The sequence below is a fragment of the Pristiophorus japonicus genome, chromosome 13 (genome assembly GCF_044704955.1).
Source record: "Pristiophorus japonicus isolate sPriJap1 chromosome 13, sPriJap1.hap1, whole genome shotgun sequence".
Classification (NCBI taxonomy): domain Eukaryota; kingdom Metazoa; phylum Chordata; class Chondrichthyes; family Pristiophoridae; genus Pristiophorus; species Pristiophorus japonicus.
This window is the reverse complement of record NC_091989.1, coordinates 194,717,907-194,736,398: the sequence shown is the minus strand read 5'-3', so window position 1 is coordinate 194,736,398 and position 18,492 is coordinate 194,717,907. Positions and strand designations below refer to the sequence as shown.

General features: G+C 50.5%; 1 protein-coding gene across 1 annotated transcript in view; it reads right to left on the bottom strand.

The window, feature by feature from the left end:
- pepd (peptidase D) overlaps positions 1–18,492 on the bottom strand; it is a 149,507-nt gene that overhangs the window by 97,590 nt on the left and 33,425 nt on the right. Inside the window, exons 3-4 of the mRNA XM_070897050.1 lie at positions 13,711–13,838; positions 9,339–9,402 (exon numbers count right to left, since the gene is read on the bottom strand). Coding sequence (XP_070753151.1) covers positions 9,339–9,402; positions 13,711–13,838 — 192 coding nt within the window. The remainder of the gene's footprint in view (positions 1–9,338; positions 9,403–13,710; positions 13,839–18,492) is intronic.

Below are 18,492 nucleotides of genomic sequence, written 5' to 3'. Positions count from 1 at the left end.
ATCTCCGGAATCAACCTAGTGAACCTTTCCTGAACAGCCTCCAATGCAAGTATATTCTTCCTTAAATACGGAGACCAAAACTGTACACAATACTCGAGGTGTGGCCTCACCAATATCCTGTACAGTTGTAGCAGGACTTCTCTGCTTTTATACTCTATCCCCCTTGCAATAAAGGTCAACATTCCATTTGCCTTCCTGATTATGCTGGTACAGCAAGTACTCACTTTCATGCACAAGGACCCCCAGGTCCCTCTGTACTGCAGCACTTTGCAATTTTTCTCCATTTAAATTATAATTTGCTTTTCTATTATTTCTGCCAAAGTGGATAACCTCAAATTTTCCAACATTATACTCCATCTGACAAATTTTTGCCCACTCACTTAGCCTGTCTATATCCCTTCGTTGATTGTGTGTCCTCCTCACAATTTGCTTTCCCTCGCTCCCTCAGTACTGCCCCTCCGACAGTGCAGCGCTCCCTCAGTACTGCACCTCCGACAGTGCAGTGCTCCCTCAGTACTGCCCCTCCGACAGTGCAGCGCTCCCTCAGTACTGCACCTCCGACAGTGCAGCGCTCCCTCAATACTGCACCTCCAACAGTGCGGCGCTCCCTCAGTACTGCACCTCCGACAGTGCGGCGCTCCCTCAGTACTGCCCCTCCGACAGTGCACCACTCCCTCAGTACTGCCCCTCCGACAGTGCACCACTCCCTCAGTACTGCCCCTCCGACAGTGCACCACTCCCTCAGTACTGCCCCTCCGACAGTGCGGCGCTCCCTCAGCTCTGCCCCTCCAACAGTGCGGCGCTCCCTCAGCTCCGCCCCTCCGACAGTGCGGCGCTCCCTCAGCACTGCCCCTCCGACAGTGCATCACTTCAACTATTTAAACCTCTCCTGTTCTCCACCCAAGCACGTTGCAACCCATTCTATTGGTGTGCGCTCGTGTTCATTGTGTGTCCCCATTTTCCATCAACCGAACGGGAGGCGGCTATTCAGCAATTCGAACCTGCTCCACCCATTCAATTAGACCAAGGATGATCCATACCGCAAGCTTACCCACCTTTGCTCTATATCCCTGAACACCCTTACCCAACAAAAATCCATCAATCGCAAACTTGCAAATTTCAACTGGAACTCCCCAGCCCCAGCATCCATAGCCTTTTTGGTGGGGGGGGGGGGGGGAAGAGAAGTGTTTTCCAGATTTCCACTGCCCAGTGCTTCCTGACATCACCCCCGGAAGGCCTGGCTCTAATTTGAAGACTATGTCCTCGGTAGTTATTTTCCTTTATAAGTGCAGTTGCTCTCGAATATCTTCCAGTCCTTGGGAAGGGTCAGTATCTCACACATCGACCTTTGCTCTTGGCAGATGTCGCCTGACCCGCTGAATGCTTGAACCGTATTCGGTCTTTCAGCACGTGTGGCGTTTTGTTTTTTGTTTGGTGGGGTGGGGGGGGGGGGGGGGGGGGGAAGGGGAAGGTCTGAGACAAATCTTAGACACGAAATAAAACACGCCACACGAAGTCAGCTCTGCTGAATGGCGCTCAGCATCGACAACAAACAACCACTTCATCAATTAACCATCAGTAATCTACTCAGTGTGTCAGAGCAACACAAACTGGGGCCCCGCCAGCAATCAGCCTGCACCTCACCAGGCCCCCAGTCTGCACAGCCAGGATTACTTCCTCAACGCTCAGACCATGTGGAAGGGCACTCCCTTCTCCCTGAGCCGAGCCACACAGAGCTGGGGTTTCAACCCTACACACGGGAGCACCAAGCAGGCTCACACATCAGCACCTTCAAAACCTTCTCATTAGTGTCACAAAACGTTACCGAGAGATTCTCGAGATGCTGGGGGGGGGGGGAGGGGGGTGGAGCGGGTACGTGGTCTGCAAGGTCAGTGAGATTTTTTTCAGAATGACTAGAAAAGTCATTTATAATGCAAGTCATTTATAATGCATCACATCAGCAGCTAGAGGAGAAAATTACCTCCCACTGAAGAAAAGAATCAAAGCGAAGAGCGGGAGGTGTGGGGAAGAGAGGGAGATGGGTTGGGGGGAGGGGTGGGGGGGAAAGAGAGAGAGGGAGAGAGAGAGGGAGAGAGAGAGAGAGAGAGGGAGAGAGAGACGGGGGTGGGGGGGAGAAAAGAGAGAGGGGGGAGAGGAAAAGAGAGAGGGGGGAGACGGGGGTGGGGGGGGGGGGAGAAAAGAGAGAGGGGGGAGAGGAAAAGAGAGAGGGGGGAGACGGGGGGGGGGGGGAGAAAAGAGAGAGGGGGGAGACGGGGGGGGGAGAGGAGGGGGGTGAAGAGACACATCAAGACAGACTCCATCTTCCCCCACCGTTGCCCCGGAGGTGCTCCGCCCATGGTCCCGAGGACTGTCGGGCCGTTCACCAACAGCTGTGACCGGAAGCGATACCAGGCATGTGCGGCCTTTGAGCTAATTGAAATGTCTCGCGCAGGGAAAAATAATTCGAGGGATTATTGGCCACAGCCCAGTTAAGTAATTATCGACATAATACCATTATTGTTTAATCCAAGCTCACTGGTTAAGGATCAGTGGGTGCCAGCGAGATTTGGACAGCCCGAGGCTGATCACAGGGAGAACTGCACTTGCCTCTCACCCAGGAGCAACTGATGTCCAAGTCACTGTTAATGCACAGCAAACATGGTGAAAGCTTCCTCTCATCGCCCCTTCGGAGGGTCCGTCATTTGGGGATTCGGGCCCTGAAAAGGCAGTCAAATTAATACCCAACTCTAAAATGACCCCCCAGGCCAAGGGTTAATTGTGCAACGGAGGCAGTGATTTATAAAGGTGTCGAGAGTCTGATGTCTCTGAACGTCTTTTTTGGAGAAAGGCACACCTAGAAAAAAAATAAGAAATACTATGGCTGCTGGAAATCGGAGAGAAAATGCTGGAAACACTCGGGTCAGGCAGGGTCTGTGGGGAGAGGAATTCAGTTCCTGTTTCAGGTCAACGACCCTTGTTCAGAACCCAGTGATGCTGCAGATGGACAGGTTATTGGGGAAAAACCTGGGGAAAGGGGGCTGGGAAAAATGACAACATACACAGACTCTCGACTACTCCAGCGCTCTCCTGGCCAGCCACCTCCCACCCTCTAAACTCCTGCTGCCCCGTGTCCTAACTCGCACCGAGTCCCGTTCACCCATCACCCCCTGTGCTGGTTGCCCCGTGTACTAACTCACACCCAGTCCCGCTCACCCATCACCCACTGTGCTCGCTACCCCGTGTCCTAACTCACACCAAGTCCCGCTCACCCATCACCCACTGTGCTCGCTACCCCGTGTCCTAACTCACACCGAGTCCCACTCACCCATCACCCCCTATGCTCACTGCCCCGTGTCCTAACTCACACCGAGTCCCGTTCACCCATCACCCCCTGTGCTGGTTGCCCCGTGTACTAACTCGCACCCAGTCCCGCTCACCCATCACCCACTGTGCTCGCTACCCCGTGTCCTAACTCGCACCAAGTCCCGCTCACCCATCACCCTCTTTGCCCAGTGTCCTAACGCACACCGAGTCCCGCTCACCCATCACCCCCTGTCCTAACTCACAACAAGTCCCACTAACCCATCACCCCCTGCACTCACTGCCTCCGTGTCCTAACTTGCACCGAGTCCCGCTCACCCATCACCCTCTGTTCTCGCTGACCTACATTGGTTCCCAGTCTGGCAACACCTCCATTTTAAAACTCTCATCTTCATATCTTTATGGGTCAAATTCTGTTCGATAATGCTCCTGTGCAGTGCCTTGTGACATTTTTACTACATTAAAGGCACAGTATAAATTCATACTGTTGCTGAAAAGAATTAGAATGATCAGTAAAGTGGTTCAGTGGGTAACAGGAGATGATTAAACAGGAGTCATAACAGCACAAGCCAACAGGAGGAATAAAGAAAAGACTTGGATTTATATAGCACCTTTCACGACCACTGGACGTCTCAAAGTGCTTTACAGCCAATGAAGTACTTTTGGAGTGTAGTCACTGTTGTCATTGGCCAGGACTCCAGAGATAACTCCCCTGCTCTTCTTTGAACGAATGACATGGGAGCTTTTACATCCACCTGAGCGCGCAGATGGGGCCTCGTTTTAAGACGGCACCTCCGACAGTGCAGCGCTCCCTCAGCACTGCACTGGAGTGTCTGCTTAGATTTTTGTGCTCAAGTCTCTGGAGTGGGACTTGCACCAACAACCTTCTGACTCAGAGGCGAGGGTGATGCTCACTGAGCCACGGCCGTCAGTGGTGTGATCAGGTGTGAGAGGGGCCCAGGGCTGTATGGACATACAGGCCTCCCGTTGCTCACCGGTAGAACATCCCACGGCCCAAGCATCAGCTCACAGGGGCTTCCATCTCCAGATGGGGTTTGTTTTTGTGGAGGAGGAGGAAGGAACAGAGATAAACATGTGGCACAATAATAACAGACATTTGTCTGTTCAAGAAAAACAGTCAGGCATGGAACCCACACTAATCCAGGACTCATGATTTGATTTTAAATCTGATTCTCCGGAGACCTCCCTAGAATGAAGTTCTTTGATGCAGAATCACACACGCTCACTTCACAGAAGCCCGTGCACCGAATGTCAGTAGTGTAGAGCCATGAAAGGTTTAATCTGACATTGGAACATGTCTAGTGGGACTTGTAAGGTCTTGGGTTCGGAATTTATAACTCTGACACAGCTTCTTAGTTCTTGCAAGTTCTAAAGCAGCAAATCCCATGTTTAAAATAAAAAGTTTAAAGAGACACTCACTAAGTGTTTGGGAAATGCACAAAACTTTACATAGAAACATAGAAATTTACAGCGCAGAAGGAGGCCATTCCGGCCCATCGTGTCCGCCCCGGCCGACAAAGAGCCTCCCGGCCCTCGGTCAGCAGCCCTGAAGGTTACATATAAACCTATGAACAATGAACAATGGCGGAAAGGTAAAGAGCTCCCGGCCCAACTAGTCCGCCCCTCACAACTGCGACACCCCTTATACTGAAACATTCTACACTCCACCCCAAACGGAGCCATGTGATCTCCTGGGAGAGGCAAAAAACAGGTAAAAATCCCGGCCAATTTAGGGAAAATAAACCTGGGAAAATTCCTCTCCGACCCAATCCAGGCGATCGACACTAGTCCAGGAGATCACCCTGGCCGTATTCGATTCCCTGCAGTACTTACCATTCCCAGGCAATTAACTCAATTACATGAGATATCACAAAAAAAATTCAACCAGTTAGGAGTCAGCTGAGGCTCCATGCGTAGCCCCCTTGTCTCGGAGTCAGAAGGTTGTGGGTCCAAGACTCACTCGAGACTTGAGCACATAATCCAGGCGGACACTCCAGTGCAGTGCTGAGAGAGTGCTGCACTGTTGGAGCTGCCGTCTTTCAGAAGCGATGTTAAACCGAGGCCCCGTCTGCTCTCTCAGGTGGATGTAAAAGATCCCAAGGCACTGTTTCGAAGAAGAGCAGGGGAGTTGGATATATTCAAGAGGGAGTTAGATATGGCCCTTATGGCTAAAGGGATGAAGGAATAGGGAGAGAAAGCAGGAAAGGGGTACTGAGGTGAATGATCAGCCATGATCTTATTGAATGGTGGTGCAGGCTCGAAGGGCAGAATGGCCTACTCCTGCACCTATTTTCTATGTTTCTATGTCCTTGGGTCAATATTTCTCCCTCAACCAATGCCACCAAAAACAGATTATCTCGTCACTATCTCAAAGTGGTTTGTGGGAGCTTGCTGTGCGCAAATTGGCTGCCGCGTTTCCTACATTTTTGTAAAGCTCTTTGGGGGCATCTTGTGGTTGTGAAAGGCTCTATATAAATGCAAAGTCTTTCCAATGCAAATGTACACACTGGTGAAACGTTGGATAACCGTGTGGATCCAGAGCGAGGGGTCGGGGCTCACCAGCCGGTGATTTCCCGCTGTCAGCCATGTTGTGCAGAAGGTCAGCAATGCCCCCCCCCCCCCCCCCATGGTGGAAGAGCCAAGGAGCTGATATGTGAGCATGGACAGGTTTATGGTAAGGCAGTTTAGTTAGTAAACAGATTATTGGGATGGACAGCTAGGGATGCATGGGAGAGGTATTCCTAAATTATATCCAACCTTGGTCAGATCAGAACTAGAGATTTGACTCTTCTACCACGGAAGCATTTTATTAAAATGATATCACAGGAGTGTTATAAGACAAATCATCATCATAGGCAGTCCCTAGAAATGAGGATGACTTGCTTCCACGCCAAAATAGGGATGAGTGCACAGGTGTTTCAATGAAGGACCTAATATTCCAGATCCTGAACTACATCCTGAAGGGTGGAAGATGTCTGTGTGTGGATTTTTTTAACGTGGGGTGACCGTTGCACACCAGCCACCACACGGGCTTGACAGAGTGAGGTCTTGGTCCAGTGGCGAGGGTTAACCAAGACGACTGGAGACCTGCTCTGCTGCACGGACCCAGTGGGCACACATATCGCAGTGTGGGCTGGGCCCGTGCTGTCCCTGGGCCCTCGCCTCTTCTGAGCCCCAAACTCACGCCTCTCCTGGGCCCCGGTCACTTCCCTCTACAAACTCTTGCCGCTCCTTCGCTCCTCCTGCTGTGCCTGCCCGCACTGCAATCAGCGACCTGGCTTCGCAGCCGTCGCCCTCCTGCTGCAGCATGCGCTGCTCCCTCCAAGGCGACAAAAATGTGGCAACAGAAGAAATAATTAAGGCAGATGACCAAAATCTTGGTCAGAGGTGGGTTTTAAGGCGAATCTTAAAAGGAGGGAAGAGAGGTAGAGGGGTTTAGGGAGGGAGTTCCAGAGTTTGGGGCCCAGGCAGCTGAAGGCACGGCCACCGATGGCTGAGCGATTATAATCAGGGATGCTCAAGAGGGCAGAATTTTAGGAGCGCAGACATCTTGGTAAGGGCGTGAGACTGAAGGAGATTACAGAGATAGGGAGGGGCGAGGCCATGGAGGGATTTGTAAACGAGAATGAGAATTTTAAAATCGAGGTGTTGCTTAACCGGGAGCCAATGTAGGTCAGCGAGCACAGGGGTGATGGGTGAGCGGGACTCGGTGTGAGTTAGGCAATATACAACTGGGTTTTGGATGACCTCTAGATTACGTAGGGTAGAATGTGAGAGGCCCAGCCAGGAGTGCGTTGGGGTAGTCAAGTTTAGAGGTGACAAACGCATATGAGGAGAACTGGGCCTTTATACACTGGAGTTTAGAAGGATGAGGGGGGATCTCATAGAAACATATAAGATTCTGACGGGACTGGACAAGTTAGATGCGGGAAGAATGTTCCCGATGTTGGGGAAGTCCAGAACCAGGGGGGAACAGTCTTAGGATAAGGGGTGGGCCATTTAGGACTGAGATGAGGAGAAACTTCTTCACTCAGAGAGTTGTTAACCTGTGGAATTCCCTGCCGCAGAGTTGTTGATGCCAGTTCATTGGAGATAGTCAAGAGGGAGTTAGATGTGGCCCTTACGGCTAAAGGATCAAGGGGTATGGAGAGAATGATCAGCCATGATCTTATTGAATGGCGGTGCAGGCTCGAAGGGCCGAATGGCCTACTCCTGCACCTATTTTCTATGTTTCTATGAGGGTTTCAGGCACGGATGAGCTGAGAAAGGGGCGGAGACAGGTGATGTTAGAGGTGGAAATAGACGGTCTTAGTTATGCTGCGGATGTGTAGTCGGGAGCTCATTTCAGGGTGAAATATGACACCACAGTTGCGAACAGTCTGGGTCAGCCTCAGACAGATGCTAGGGAGAGGGATGGCTAAGGAACAGAGCTTGTGGCGGGGACCAAAGTCAATGGCTTTGATCTTACCAATATTTAACTGGAAAAAATTTCTGCTCATCCAGTAATGGATGTGGGACAAGCAGTCTGACAATTTAGAGACTGTGGAGGGGTCGAGAGAAGTGGTGGTGAGGTAGAGCTGGGTGTCGTCAGCGTACATGTGGAAACTGACGCTGTGCTTTCGGATGATATCGCCAAGGGGCAACATATAGATGAGAAATAGGAGGGTGCCAAAGATAGCATTTTCAGTTTCTATTTCAGATTTCCAGCATTGTACTACTGTGCCTTTTGTATTAATTATTTAATCCATTCACTTTATGCTTTACTTCCCACATAATCCCAAAGAAATCATAAACACCATGTTTCCAGGTGATCATGAATAAATCAACAACTCCCCCACACTTAGGTTCAATTGCACCTGAGAGAAAAATAAAATCCTTCGAATTAACTCTTCCTCACTGTGCTGCATTCTGTACAATCAGATAGCCCAATGTCTTCCTTTTATGGTTTTTTTAATGTCCTACAATATTGATGCTGGGAAATCTGAACACTACTCGACTCTCCCCACCAACTCCATCCCATTCCCAGCCACTGTCCCAGGCTGGATCAAACTGTACGCAACCCTGTCCAACCCAGAGTGGAGTTTCTGATCCATTATCCTCTCCCTCATACAACAGGGTTCAATTTCCCCCACTGATTTGCGCCGATATTTTGGAGCAGGTTGCTCTTTTCGGCCCAAGTTGAAAAACTACAGCTCCCCAATCAATTTGCACCAGTGTAACTCACGTTCGTAACGATTTTTTTCAGGCCAGTTTTTTTTCCAGCCAAGTTCACACACAGGGGTTAAGTTGCTGCTGTGTGTTTTTCAATTCTTTGAATGTGTTGGGAGCTGGCTGTATTCCTCACTCTGCAGCCTCAACTCGCATTGTGTCCCTGGTTACCATGGCAGCCCGATCTTTTTGGTGCAGATCAAGGCTCCACCCCAAAAACTAAAGGTCGGGTTAGGCCACGCCAAAAAGAAGAAATCCAACAGGGAAACTTAGAATTTTTTTTTTGCCGTACTTGGACCCCAAAAGATCGGGCGTAACTCTTCAAGTACGCCAAAAAAATGCTTTGGGGAAAATTGAGCCCAAAGACTTCAATTTCCGTAACATCATCCATCTCTGTGCCCTTCCCCAGCCCACCCGCTGCTGAAACCCTTTTCCTTGCCTTTGTCACCCCCACACTCAACTATTGCAATACCTTCCAGGCCAGCCACCCATCCTCCGCCCTCCGTAAACCTCAGTTCTGCCAAATCTCAAACTCGCACCAAGTCCCGTTCACCCATCGCACCAGTGCTCGCTGGGGCAACATTGGCTTCCGACTCCTCAGTGCCTCGAATCGAAAACTCTCGTCCATGTTTAAACCACTCCATGGCCTCGCCCTTCACCCCATCTCTAATCTCCTCCAGCCATACAACTCCCCCACCCCCCCAACACTCCATTCCTTTAACTCCAGCTTCATCCATCTCCCTGAACAGAAACTTCAAAACCTTTTGTCATTAGACAGGTCGACTTACGTCACAAGTGTAGTGAACTTCATCCACGGAATACTTCTTTTTGAAGTCATCACGGGAGTGAATCCTTTAAGTAAAAAAAAAGAGAGAATGTTGGGAGAGTATCAACAGTTTAAAGTATTACTTTTCTTCCCTCCTGCCTGTTTGCCCTGCTTTCGAGTGCTTCCTCCGCAAATGGTGATGAGTTAAGAAAGCAAATGGTATGTTGGCCTTTATTACAAATGGATTTGTGTATGAGTAAAGGCGTCTTACTACAATTATACAGGGCCCTGGTGAGACCACACCTGAAGTATTGTGTACAGTTTTGGTCTCCTCACCAAGGAGGTGTGCGAGTGTGACGAAGGTTCACCAGACTGATTCCTGGGATTGCCCTATGAGGAGAGATTGGGTAGACTAGGCCTATATTCTCTTGCATTATGAGATGTGACCTCACTGAAACTTACAAAATTCTTACAGGACGAGACAGGGTAGATGCAGGGAGGATGTTTCCACGGGCTGGGGAGTCTAGAACCAGGGTCACAGTCTCAGAATAAGGGGTTGACCATTTAGGACTGAGATGAGGAGAAACTTATTCACTCAGAGGGTGGTGAATCTTTGAAATTCTCTACCACCGAGGGCTGTGGAGGCTCAGTTTTTGAGTATATTCAAGACAGAGATCGAAAGATTTTTGGATATTAAGGGATAGTACGGGAAAGTGGAGTTGAGGTGGAAGATCAGCCATGATCTCATTGAATGGCCGACTCCTGCTCCTAATTCTTATGTTCTTATGACTCTGTTTGCCAACAGGTGCCAACAGTTTGCGGGAGAGGGGGGCAGCAGATTCTTGACCCTGTATGGCGGGCTGACCTCTCTCCCTGGGAGGCTTCTGTTCTTCTGGAATATTCCCCTACTCTTCTGCAGGGAGTTATGGCCGATGATCCCCCAGCTATTGCAGTGCGTGAGCAGCAGGGGCTGTCCCAGCCAATTCCAAACTCCCTACTCTGCCAGTTTTCAGATGGGGCATTTGAAAAATTTCAAAAAAGGCATCAGTAATCTCTGCTAGCCTGGGTAAGGAACACTTTCATTGAAATGAGCGATAACTTTTTAAAAAGCAGGGCAGTCAAAAATCGCTCTTAATTAAGCAAGAACCTCCATCCATAGATTTTTTTTTATTGGTCAGGAAATGACACTCGCCAAGTATTTGTACAGGAATAGTATTACTGTAGAAGGGTTTTGATAGAGTAAATGAGGAGAAATCGTTTCCTATGTTCCAAAGTTCCACAAGAAGGCGGCTCTATAACCAGAGGACACAGATTTAAGGTGATTGGCAAAAGAACCAGCGGGAGAGATGAGAATTCTTTTTTTACGCAGCGAGTTGTGGTGATCGGGAACGCGCTGCCTGAAAGGGCGGTGGGAGCAGATTCAATAGTAACTTTCAAAAGGGAACTGGATAAATATGTGAAAAGGGCAGTGGGGAAAGAGCGCGGGGAGTGGGACTGATTGGATCGCTCTGTCACAGAGCCGGCACAGGCTCGATGGGCCGAATGGCCCCCTCCTGTGCTGTCTGACTATGTGATTCAATTGTTGAGCCCTGTGTAAGTCAGTGGGAGAGACAGTAACTGCTTCCTGGTGTTTATCCTGTAACAGTAGCGATTAGAACGTGCTGAGAGGGAGAAAGACAGATCATTGGGAGTGTAAACTGCACATTTCTCCTTGCTGGAGTCCAAAAAATACAAATAACCCCCAGAGTCAGCCACGCGGGTTGGGAAAATTCATATACTTTTTACAGAGAGTTATTGAAAGGACAGCATCTTGATTTGTTTCACTGCACGGAGCACAATAGTGCATCCTGACGGTGGCCATTACATCAATATATTAATTAGAGCCACGGCTAATTGCAATCAAACAGCAGCCTGCGGTGGTAATTACAGAGGGAGATCGTACAAGGCAGATAAATATTCACTCACACCTTCCGTCTGCTCCCAGAGCCAAGGGTAAATAATAGCTTCCGTCAATTAGTGTATTTGGCAAATTACAGAGGAACATCTCGCTCGCTGTCTGCCCTCAGTCAAAAGCCCACGAGAAATCACAACACTTTCATTGCTTGGAAAACACTGAGCCGATTGGTTGGAAAATTAATTGCCTCCAATATTCCCTCCTGAAGTCACAGATCCTTGCCTGAGAGCAAGTTTCTGCAGCTGCCCTCCAGCACCACAACCACCTACCTATTCTAGAGCGCGTGTCTCAGCATGATAGTGGACTGCATAAGAAATAGGAGCAGGTGTAGGCCATTCGGCCCTTCGAGCCTGCTCCGCCATTTAATACGATGGCTGATCATGGACTCGGGTCCACTTCCCTGCCCGCTCCCCATAACCCCTGCAGTGGTCATTGCAGCCTGGCCTAAACTGTCCCAATTCAACAGCCACATGCGGACATGTGCAAGCAGGGCTCAGAGGTAGGACAGAGTAGGGCCCCCCCCCACCCGCCCCCCCTGTCCATTGCCCTCCCTTTTCCAGATCGCCAAGCCCAGCTGCAGCTTCCCTACTGCTGCCCCGATAATCAGCTCACTCAGCCCTGCCCAGGCCAGGGTATTGAATCGGGGGTGGGGGGTCTCCTGCGTGGTGCAGCTCAGCTCCGCACTTCAGCTGGGGGGGGGGGGGGGGGGGGGAGGCGGTGGGATAATTGTACACAAAGCCCAAACATAACGGGCCAAAAATTTCAGTCGGAGGCTTCCTGTGGGCGGATGCCTTCGACCGGAATTTGTTTTATGAATGCACCCGGTGGTCCCAGAGTAACAAACGTTTCCGGTCCGAGGCCTAGATGCGCAGCCCAGGAGCGTACGGGAATCCTGGGATCACGTGGGCCCGGATCACCAATGAACATGGAGTATTCTCATTGATAATAATGCTGAGTTCTGTTTGTACGGAGCTCCCATTACCACCAACCAGAATAACCCCCAAAACACAGAAACACAATACATAAATCTAAAAAAAAAACACCTCACATTTAAAATGAATTGAAATTGAATGTTTTAGAAAAAAAAAAATTTTTTTTGAATGATTTTTATATATATTTTAAACTTAAAAATAAATGTATCTGAACGGACAGGGTTTCTAATACCATATATAAAAAATTAGTGATAAAATGTAATTTTTCTATCTTTTAAAACTCTTATGCTGGTGAAAGCAGGCCCTTCGTCTGCTTCTGCAGGGCGTAAGAGTTTTAAGGACGTTCGCTGGGCAGGAGTTGGGCAACTAGCCCAAATCTCCACCCACAAAGGCCCTTCTCTCGGGGAACATACCTAAACCCAGAAATGCAGGGCCTCTTCGGGCGTGTGCATATCGTACTCACCTGGACAGGCCACAGTTTACGGCCCAATGTAACAGGATTCTGGTTAACGGCAACCCATGGAGAAAGTCCAACACATTCCCAGGACAGTCCATTAGGTGAAAGAGCAAATGTTAGGGGGATCTGGGGGGAGGGCGCGAGGAGCCATGGGTGGGGGGGCCGGCACTGAGGGGAGGGGGGGGCGGGCGAGGCCCTGGGGGCTATGGAGGGGGGGGGGTGTTGGCGCCGGAGTGGCTATGGGGGGGGTGGGGGCCCTTTGGGAGCCTGGACGGGGGGCCTTGGATGGCGGGGCGGGTTCGGGCGGCAAAGGGGAACATTGCCGGTGATCTGGAGCCGCTGCTTGAACTGCCTGGAACGGCCGGCCCGCTCAGTACGCTATGAGCGCGCCTTTGTAATTCATACTCAATGCCATTTGTGCGATACAGGTGGGTGTCGGGAATCAGCGGGTAATGTGTAGGTGCTGGGACTATACTGGGGTACAGTGTTGACTCACACTGTGGCAGTGTGGGAATGATGTGAACCAGCCCTAGAAATTCAGTGTGCTGGGACGGTACAATAGCAGCAATGTGCAATTATATAGCGCCTTTAATGTAGTAAAACATCCCAAGGTGCTTCACAGCAGCAATTATCAAAGAAACATAGACACCGAGCCAGGCCAGGAGATATTACGACAGGCGACCAAAAGCTGAGTCAAAGAGGTTGGTTTTAAGGAGCGTTTTAAAGGAGAGAGGCGCAGAGGTTTAGCGAGGGAATTCCAGAGCTAAGGATCCAGGCAGCTGAAGGCACGGCTGCCAAAGATACAGCGATTATAATCAGGGATGCTCAAGGTCAGAATTGGAGGAGCGCAGAGACCTCGGGGGGTTGGAGGAGGTTAGAGATAGGGAGGGTTGAGGCCATTTGAAAACAAGGATGAGAATTTTTTTTGTTGGTTTTAAATTGAGTTGTTGCCGGGCCAGGAGCCAGTGTAGGTCAGCGAGGGGGCGAAAGAAAGAGAGGGGGCTATTACAAGAGAGTTTGGGGAAATGACAAGGGGTAGAAAGTGCCTTACTTCCCCATCCACACAGCGTAACTGTCCGGGAGTTTGGGCACGAACAGCAGCGATTTGCCAGTAGCAACATCCACGGCACCATAGCAGTCAGACTCAATCACCCCAAATGTCCAATGGAAGTAAGATTCCTGCAACAAAAGACCAAGCTTACTGTTAATAACAGAGCCATCCAATTGGTCCCACTCCACTTGCTCTTTCCCCACAGACCTGCAAATGTTCCAACTATTTATCCAATTTATTATTGAATCTGCTTCCACCGTCCTTTCAAGCAGAGCGCTCCAGATTGTCATAAATCACTGTGTAAAAAAAATTCTCCTCCTCTCCCCTCATTGCTGGCACCAAACACTGAAATTCAGCAAACCATATTAATGCACTCAATAATGTGTATTTATATAGCGCCTTTAACGTAGTGAAACGTCCCAAGGTGCTTCACAGGAGTATTATAAGACAAAAAAATTGACACCAAGCCACAAAAGGACATATTAGGGAAGGTGACCAAAAGCTTGGTCAAAGAGGTGGGTTTTGAGGAGGAAAGAGGTGTAGAGAGACGGAGAGGTTTAGGGAGGGAGATCCACATCTTGGGGCCTCGGCAACAGAAAGCACGGCCACCGATGGTTGAGTGATTATAATCAGGGAAGCTCCAGAGACCAGAATTGGAGGAGCGCAGACATCTCGGGGAGCTGTGGGGGTAGAGGAGATTATGGAGATAGGGAGGGACGAGGCCATGGAGGGATTTGAAATCAAGGATGAGAATTTTGAAATCATGGCGTTGCTTAACCGGCAACCAATGTAGGTCGGCGAGCACAGGGGGTGATGGGCGAGCGGGACTTGGTGCGAGTTAGGACACGAACAGCCGAGTTTTGGATCACCTCGAGTTTACGTAGGGTAGAATGTGGGAGGCCAGCCAGGAGTGCGCTGGAATAGTCAAGTCTAGAGCTAACAAAGGCACGGATGAGGGTTTCAGCAGCAGATGAGCTGAGGCAAGAGCGATGCTTCAGAGGTGGAAATAAGCGGTCTTAGTGATGCTGTGGGATGTGTGGTTAGGGAACGGAGGTGTGGCGAGGACCAAAGACAATGGCTTCAGTCTTTCCAATATTCAATTGGGGAAAATTTCTGTTCATCGAGAACTGGAAGTCAGACAAGTAGAATATAAAACACAGTGCCAGCAATCTTATTACTTGATGTGTGGATATGTGCACAATTCTAATATATATATCAATTAGCAGCTCGTGTGCACTACATATTCATGAATTGTGTGGGAGGTCACAGCGGGAATCCCTTTTCCCCACGGCTGCTCAATGCCAGCTCCGATTTCTGCATCTGTACTGCCAGGGCCAGACTCTCTGGGGTCCCCTCTCCCCTCCCCCCAGGGCGGGGAGTCTCCCCTCCCCCATACCCCCTCCCCCCCGGGGCGGAGACTCTCCCCTCCCCCGGGGCTCTCCCCTCTCTCCGGGGCGGGGACTCTCCCCTCTCCCCGGCGGGGACTCTCCCCTCCCTCCTCCCCTCCCTCCTCCCCTCCTCCCCCCCTCCCCCCGGGGCGGGGACTCTCCCCTCCCTCCTCCCCCCCACTCCCCCCGGGCGGGGACTCTCCCCTCCCCCATACCCCCTCCCCCCGGGGCGGAGACTCTCCCCTCCCTCCTCCCCCCCTCCCCCCGGGGCGGGGACTCTCCCCTCCCTCCTCCCCCCCACTCCCCCCGGGCGGGGACTCTCCCCTCCCCCATACCCCCTCCCCCGGGGCGAGGCCTCCACTCGCTTCCCCATCCCCCGGGGCGGGAACTCTCCCCACCCCCAGGGCGAGGTCCCTCCGCGCTCCCCCTCCCCCAGGGCGGGAACTCTCCCCCCTTCCCAGGGCGGGAACTCTCCCCCCTTCCCAGGGCGAGGTCCCTCCGCAGGGGGTGGGGAGTTTTGCACCAAGCATGGTCAAGGGACAGGGAACCCCCCAGATCCCATCTCAAGGCAGAGATGGAACACAGGCCAGCCAAAGCTTAAGAAAGGCCAGCTTCTTTGAAGTAGGCAAGGAGGCCAATTGAAGTTACCCAGATTCGAAACAGAACTGAGAATTGACCAGGGACAAATTGTGTTTGGATCAAATTCCAGGGGACACGAGCTAACCTTAGAGCAAGTTAAGAGTGAGATGGACGTCAGGGGAACCTTTTCACACAAGGGCAGTGCATTCCAGATCACAGTTCGCTGCATTAAATAAAATTCTCCTCATAAGAAATAGCAGGAGTAGGCCATACGGCCCCTCGAGCCTGCTCCGCCATTCAATAAGATCTGATCTGATCATGGACTCAGCTCCACTTCCCTGCCCTCGCCCCATAACCCCTTATCGTTTAAGAAACTGTCTATCTCTGTCTTAAATTTATTCAATGACCCAGCTTCCACAGCTCTCTGAGGCAGCGAATTCCACAGATCCACAACCCTCAAGAAATTTCTCCTTATCTCAGTTTTAAATGGGCGGCCCCTTATTCTAGTTCTAGTCTCCCCCATCAGTGGAAACATCCTCTCTGCATCCACCTCGTCAAGCCCCCTCATAATCTTATACGTTTTGATAAGATCACCTCTCATTCTTCTGAATTCCAACGAATAGAGGCCCAACCTACTCAACCTTTCCTCAGAAGTCAACCCCCTCATCCCCGCAATCAACCGAGTGAACCTTCTCTGAATTGCCTCCAAAGCAAGTATATCTTTTTGTAAATATGGAAACCAAAACTGCACGCAGTATTCCATGTGTAGCCTCACCAATACCTTATATAGCTGCAGCAAGACTTCCCTGCTTTTATACTCCATCCCCTTTGCAATAAAGGCCAAGATACCATTGGCCTTCCTGATCACTTGCTGTACCTGCATACTATCCTTTTGTGTTTCATGCACAAGTACCCCCAGGTCCCGCTGTACTGCAGCACTATGCATCAGCAGCCAGGTTCATGGCACCATGGGTGGCTCTGCTGCACAGAAGGGCAGGAAAAAGAGTGGGAGATAGGGGACTCTATTGTCAGGGGAATAGATAGGAATTTCTGCGGCCGCAACCGAGACTCCAGGATGGTATGTTGCCTCCCTGGTGCAAGGGTCAAGGATGTCTCGGAGTGGCTGCAGAGCATTCTGGAGAGGGAGGGTGAACAGCCAGTTGTCGTGGCACATGTAGGTACCAACGATATAGGTAAGAAGCGGGAAGAGGTCCTACAAGCTGAATTTAGGGAGCTAGGAGTTAAATTAAAAAGTAGGACCTCAAAGGTAGTAATCTCTGGATTGCTACCAGTGCCACGTGCCAATCAGAGTAGAGGGAGCAGGATAGTTAGAATAAATACGTGGCTTGAGCGGTGGTGCAAGAGGGAGGGATTCAAATTCCTGGGACATTGGAACCAGTTCTGGGGGAAGTGGGACCTGTACAAAAGGGACGGACTGCACTTGGGCAGGACTGGAACTGTTGTCCGAGGGGTAACATTTGCTCATGCAGTTCGGGAGTGTTTAAACTAATATGGCAGAGGGATGGGAACCTATGCAGCGAGATAGGGCGAAGTAATATGGAGTCAGAAACAGATGGTAGAAAGGGAAAAACCAATAGTGGAAGGCTGAGTAAACAAAGGCAAGAAACAAAAAGGGCCACACTACATCATAATTCTAAAAGGACAAAGGGTGATAAAAAAAACAAGCCTGAAGGCTTTGTGTCTTAATGCAAGGTGTATCCGTAATAAGGTGGATGAATTAACTTGCAAATAGATGTTAACAGATATGATGTGATTGGGATTACGGAGACATGGCTCCAGGATGATCAGGGTTGGGAACTCAACATCCAAGGGTATTCAACATTCAGGAAGGATAGAATAAAAGGAAAAGGAGGTGGGGTAGCATTGCTGGTTAAAGAGGAGATTAAGGCAATAATTAGGAAGGACATTAGCTTGGATGATGTGGAATCTATATGGGTAGAACTGCAGAACACCAAAGGGCAAAAAACGTTAGTGTGAGTTGTACACAGCCTCCAAACAGTAGTAGTGATGTTGGGGAGGGCATCAAACAGGAAACATAGAAACAAAGGGGCCAAGTTTCGGCCTGAGTTGCTCCTGTTTTTTTGGAGCAACTGGTTAGAATGGAGTATCTTAGAAATTTGAATTCTCGGCATTTAGTTTGCTCCAGTTCTAGTCAGTTAGAACAGTTTCACTTTGGAACAGAATTTTTTTTTCCAAAAGGGGGCGTGTCCGGCCACTTACGCCCGTTTTCAAAGTTTAGGCAGTGAAAACTTACTCCAAACTACTTAGAATGGAGTAAGTGAAGATTTTTGTACGTTCGAAAAACCTTGCCTACACTTCAGAAAATCAGGCGTAGGTTATAAATTAGGCGTAGGGAATGGGGGGGGGAGGGAGTTTAAAGGGAAGTTTACAACATTAAACACTACAGTTTTACAAATAAAACATTTTCTAATTACCGACTGCAGCACCGGGAGTCCTCCAAAAGCGTGCTGGGACGGCCCCACAGTGTGTCTCTCGGAAGGAGAGGGGGGGGGTGGAGGGAGGGAAGGAGAGGGGGGTGGAGGGAGGAGGGAAGGAGAGGGGGGGGTGGAGGGAGGGAGAGAGGGGGGGTGGAGGGAGGGAAGGAGAGGGGGGGTGGAGGGAGGGAAGGAGAGGGGGGGGTGGAGGGAGGGAAGGAGAGGGGGGGTGGAGGGAGGGGGGGGGAGGGAGGGAAGGAGAGGGGGGTGGAGGGAGGGAAGGAGAGGGGGGGTGGAGGGAGGGAAGGAGAGGGGGGGTGGATGGAGGGAAGGAGAGGGGGGGGTGGAGAGGGAAGGAG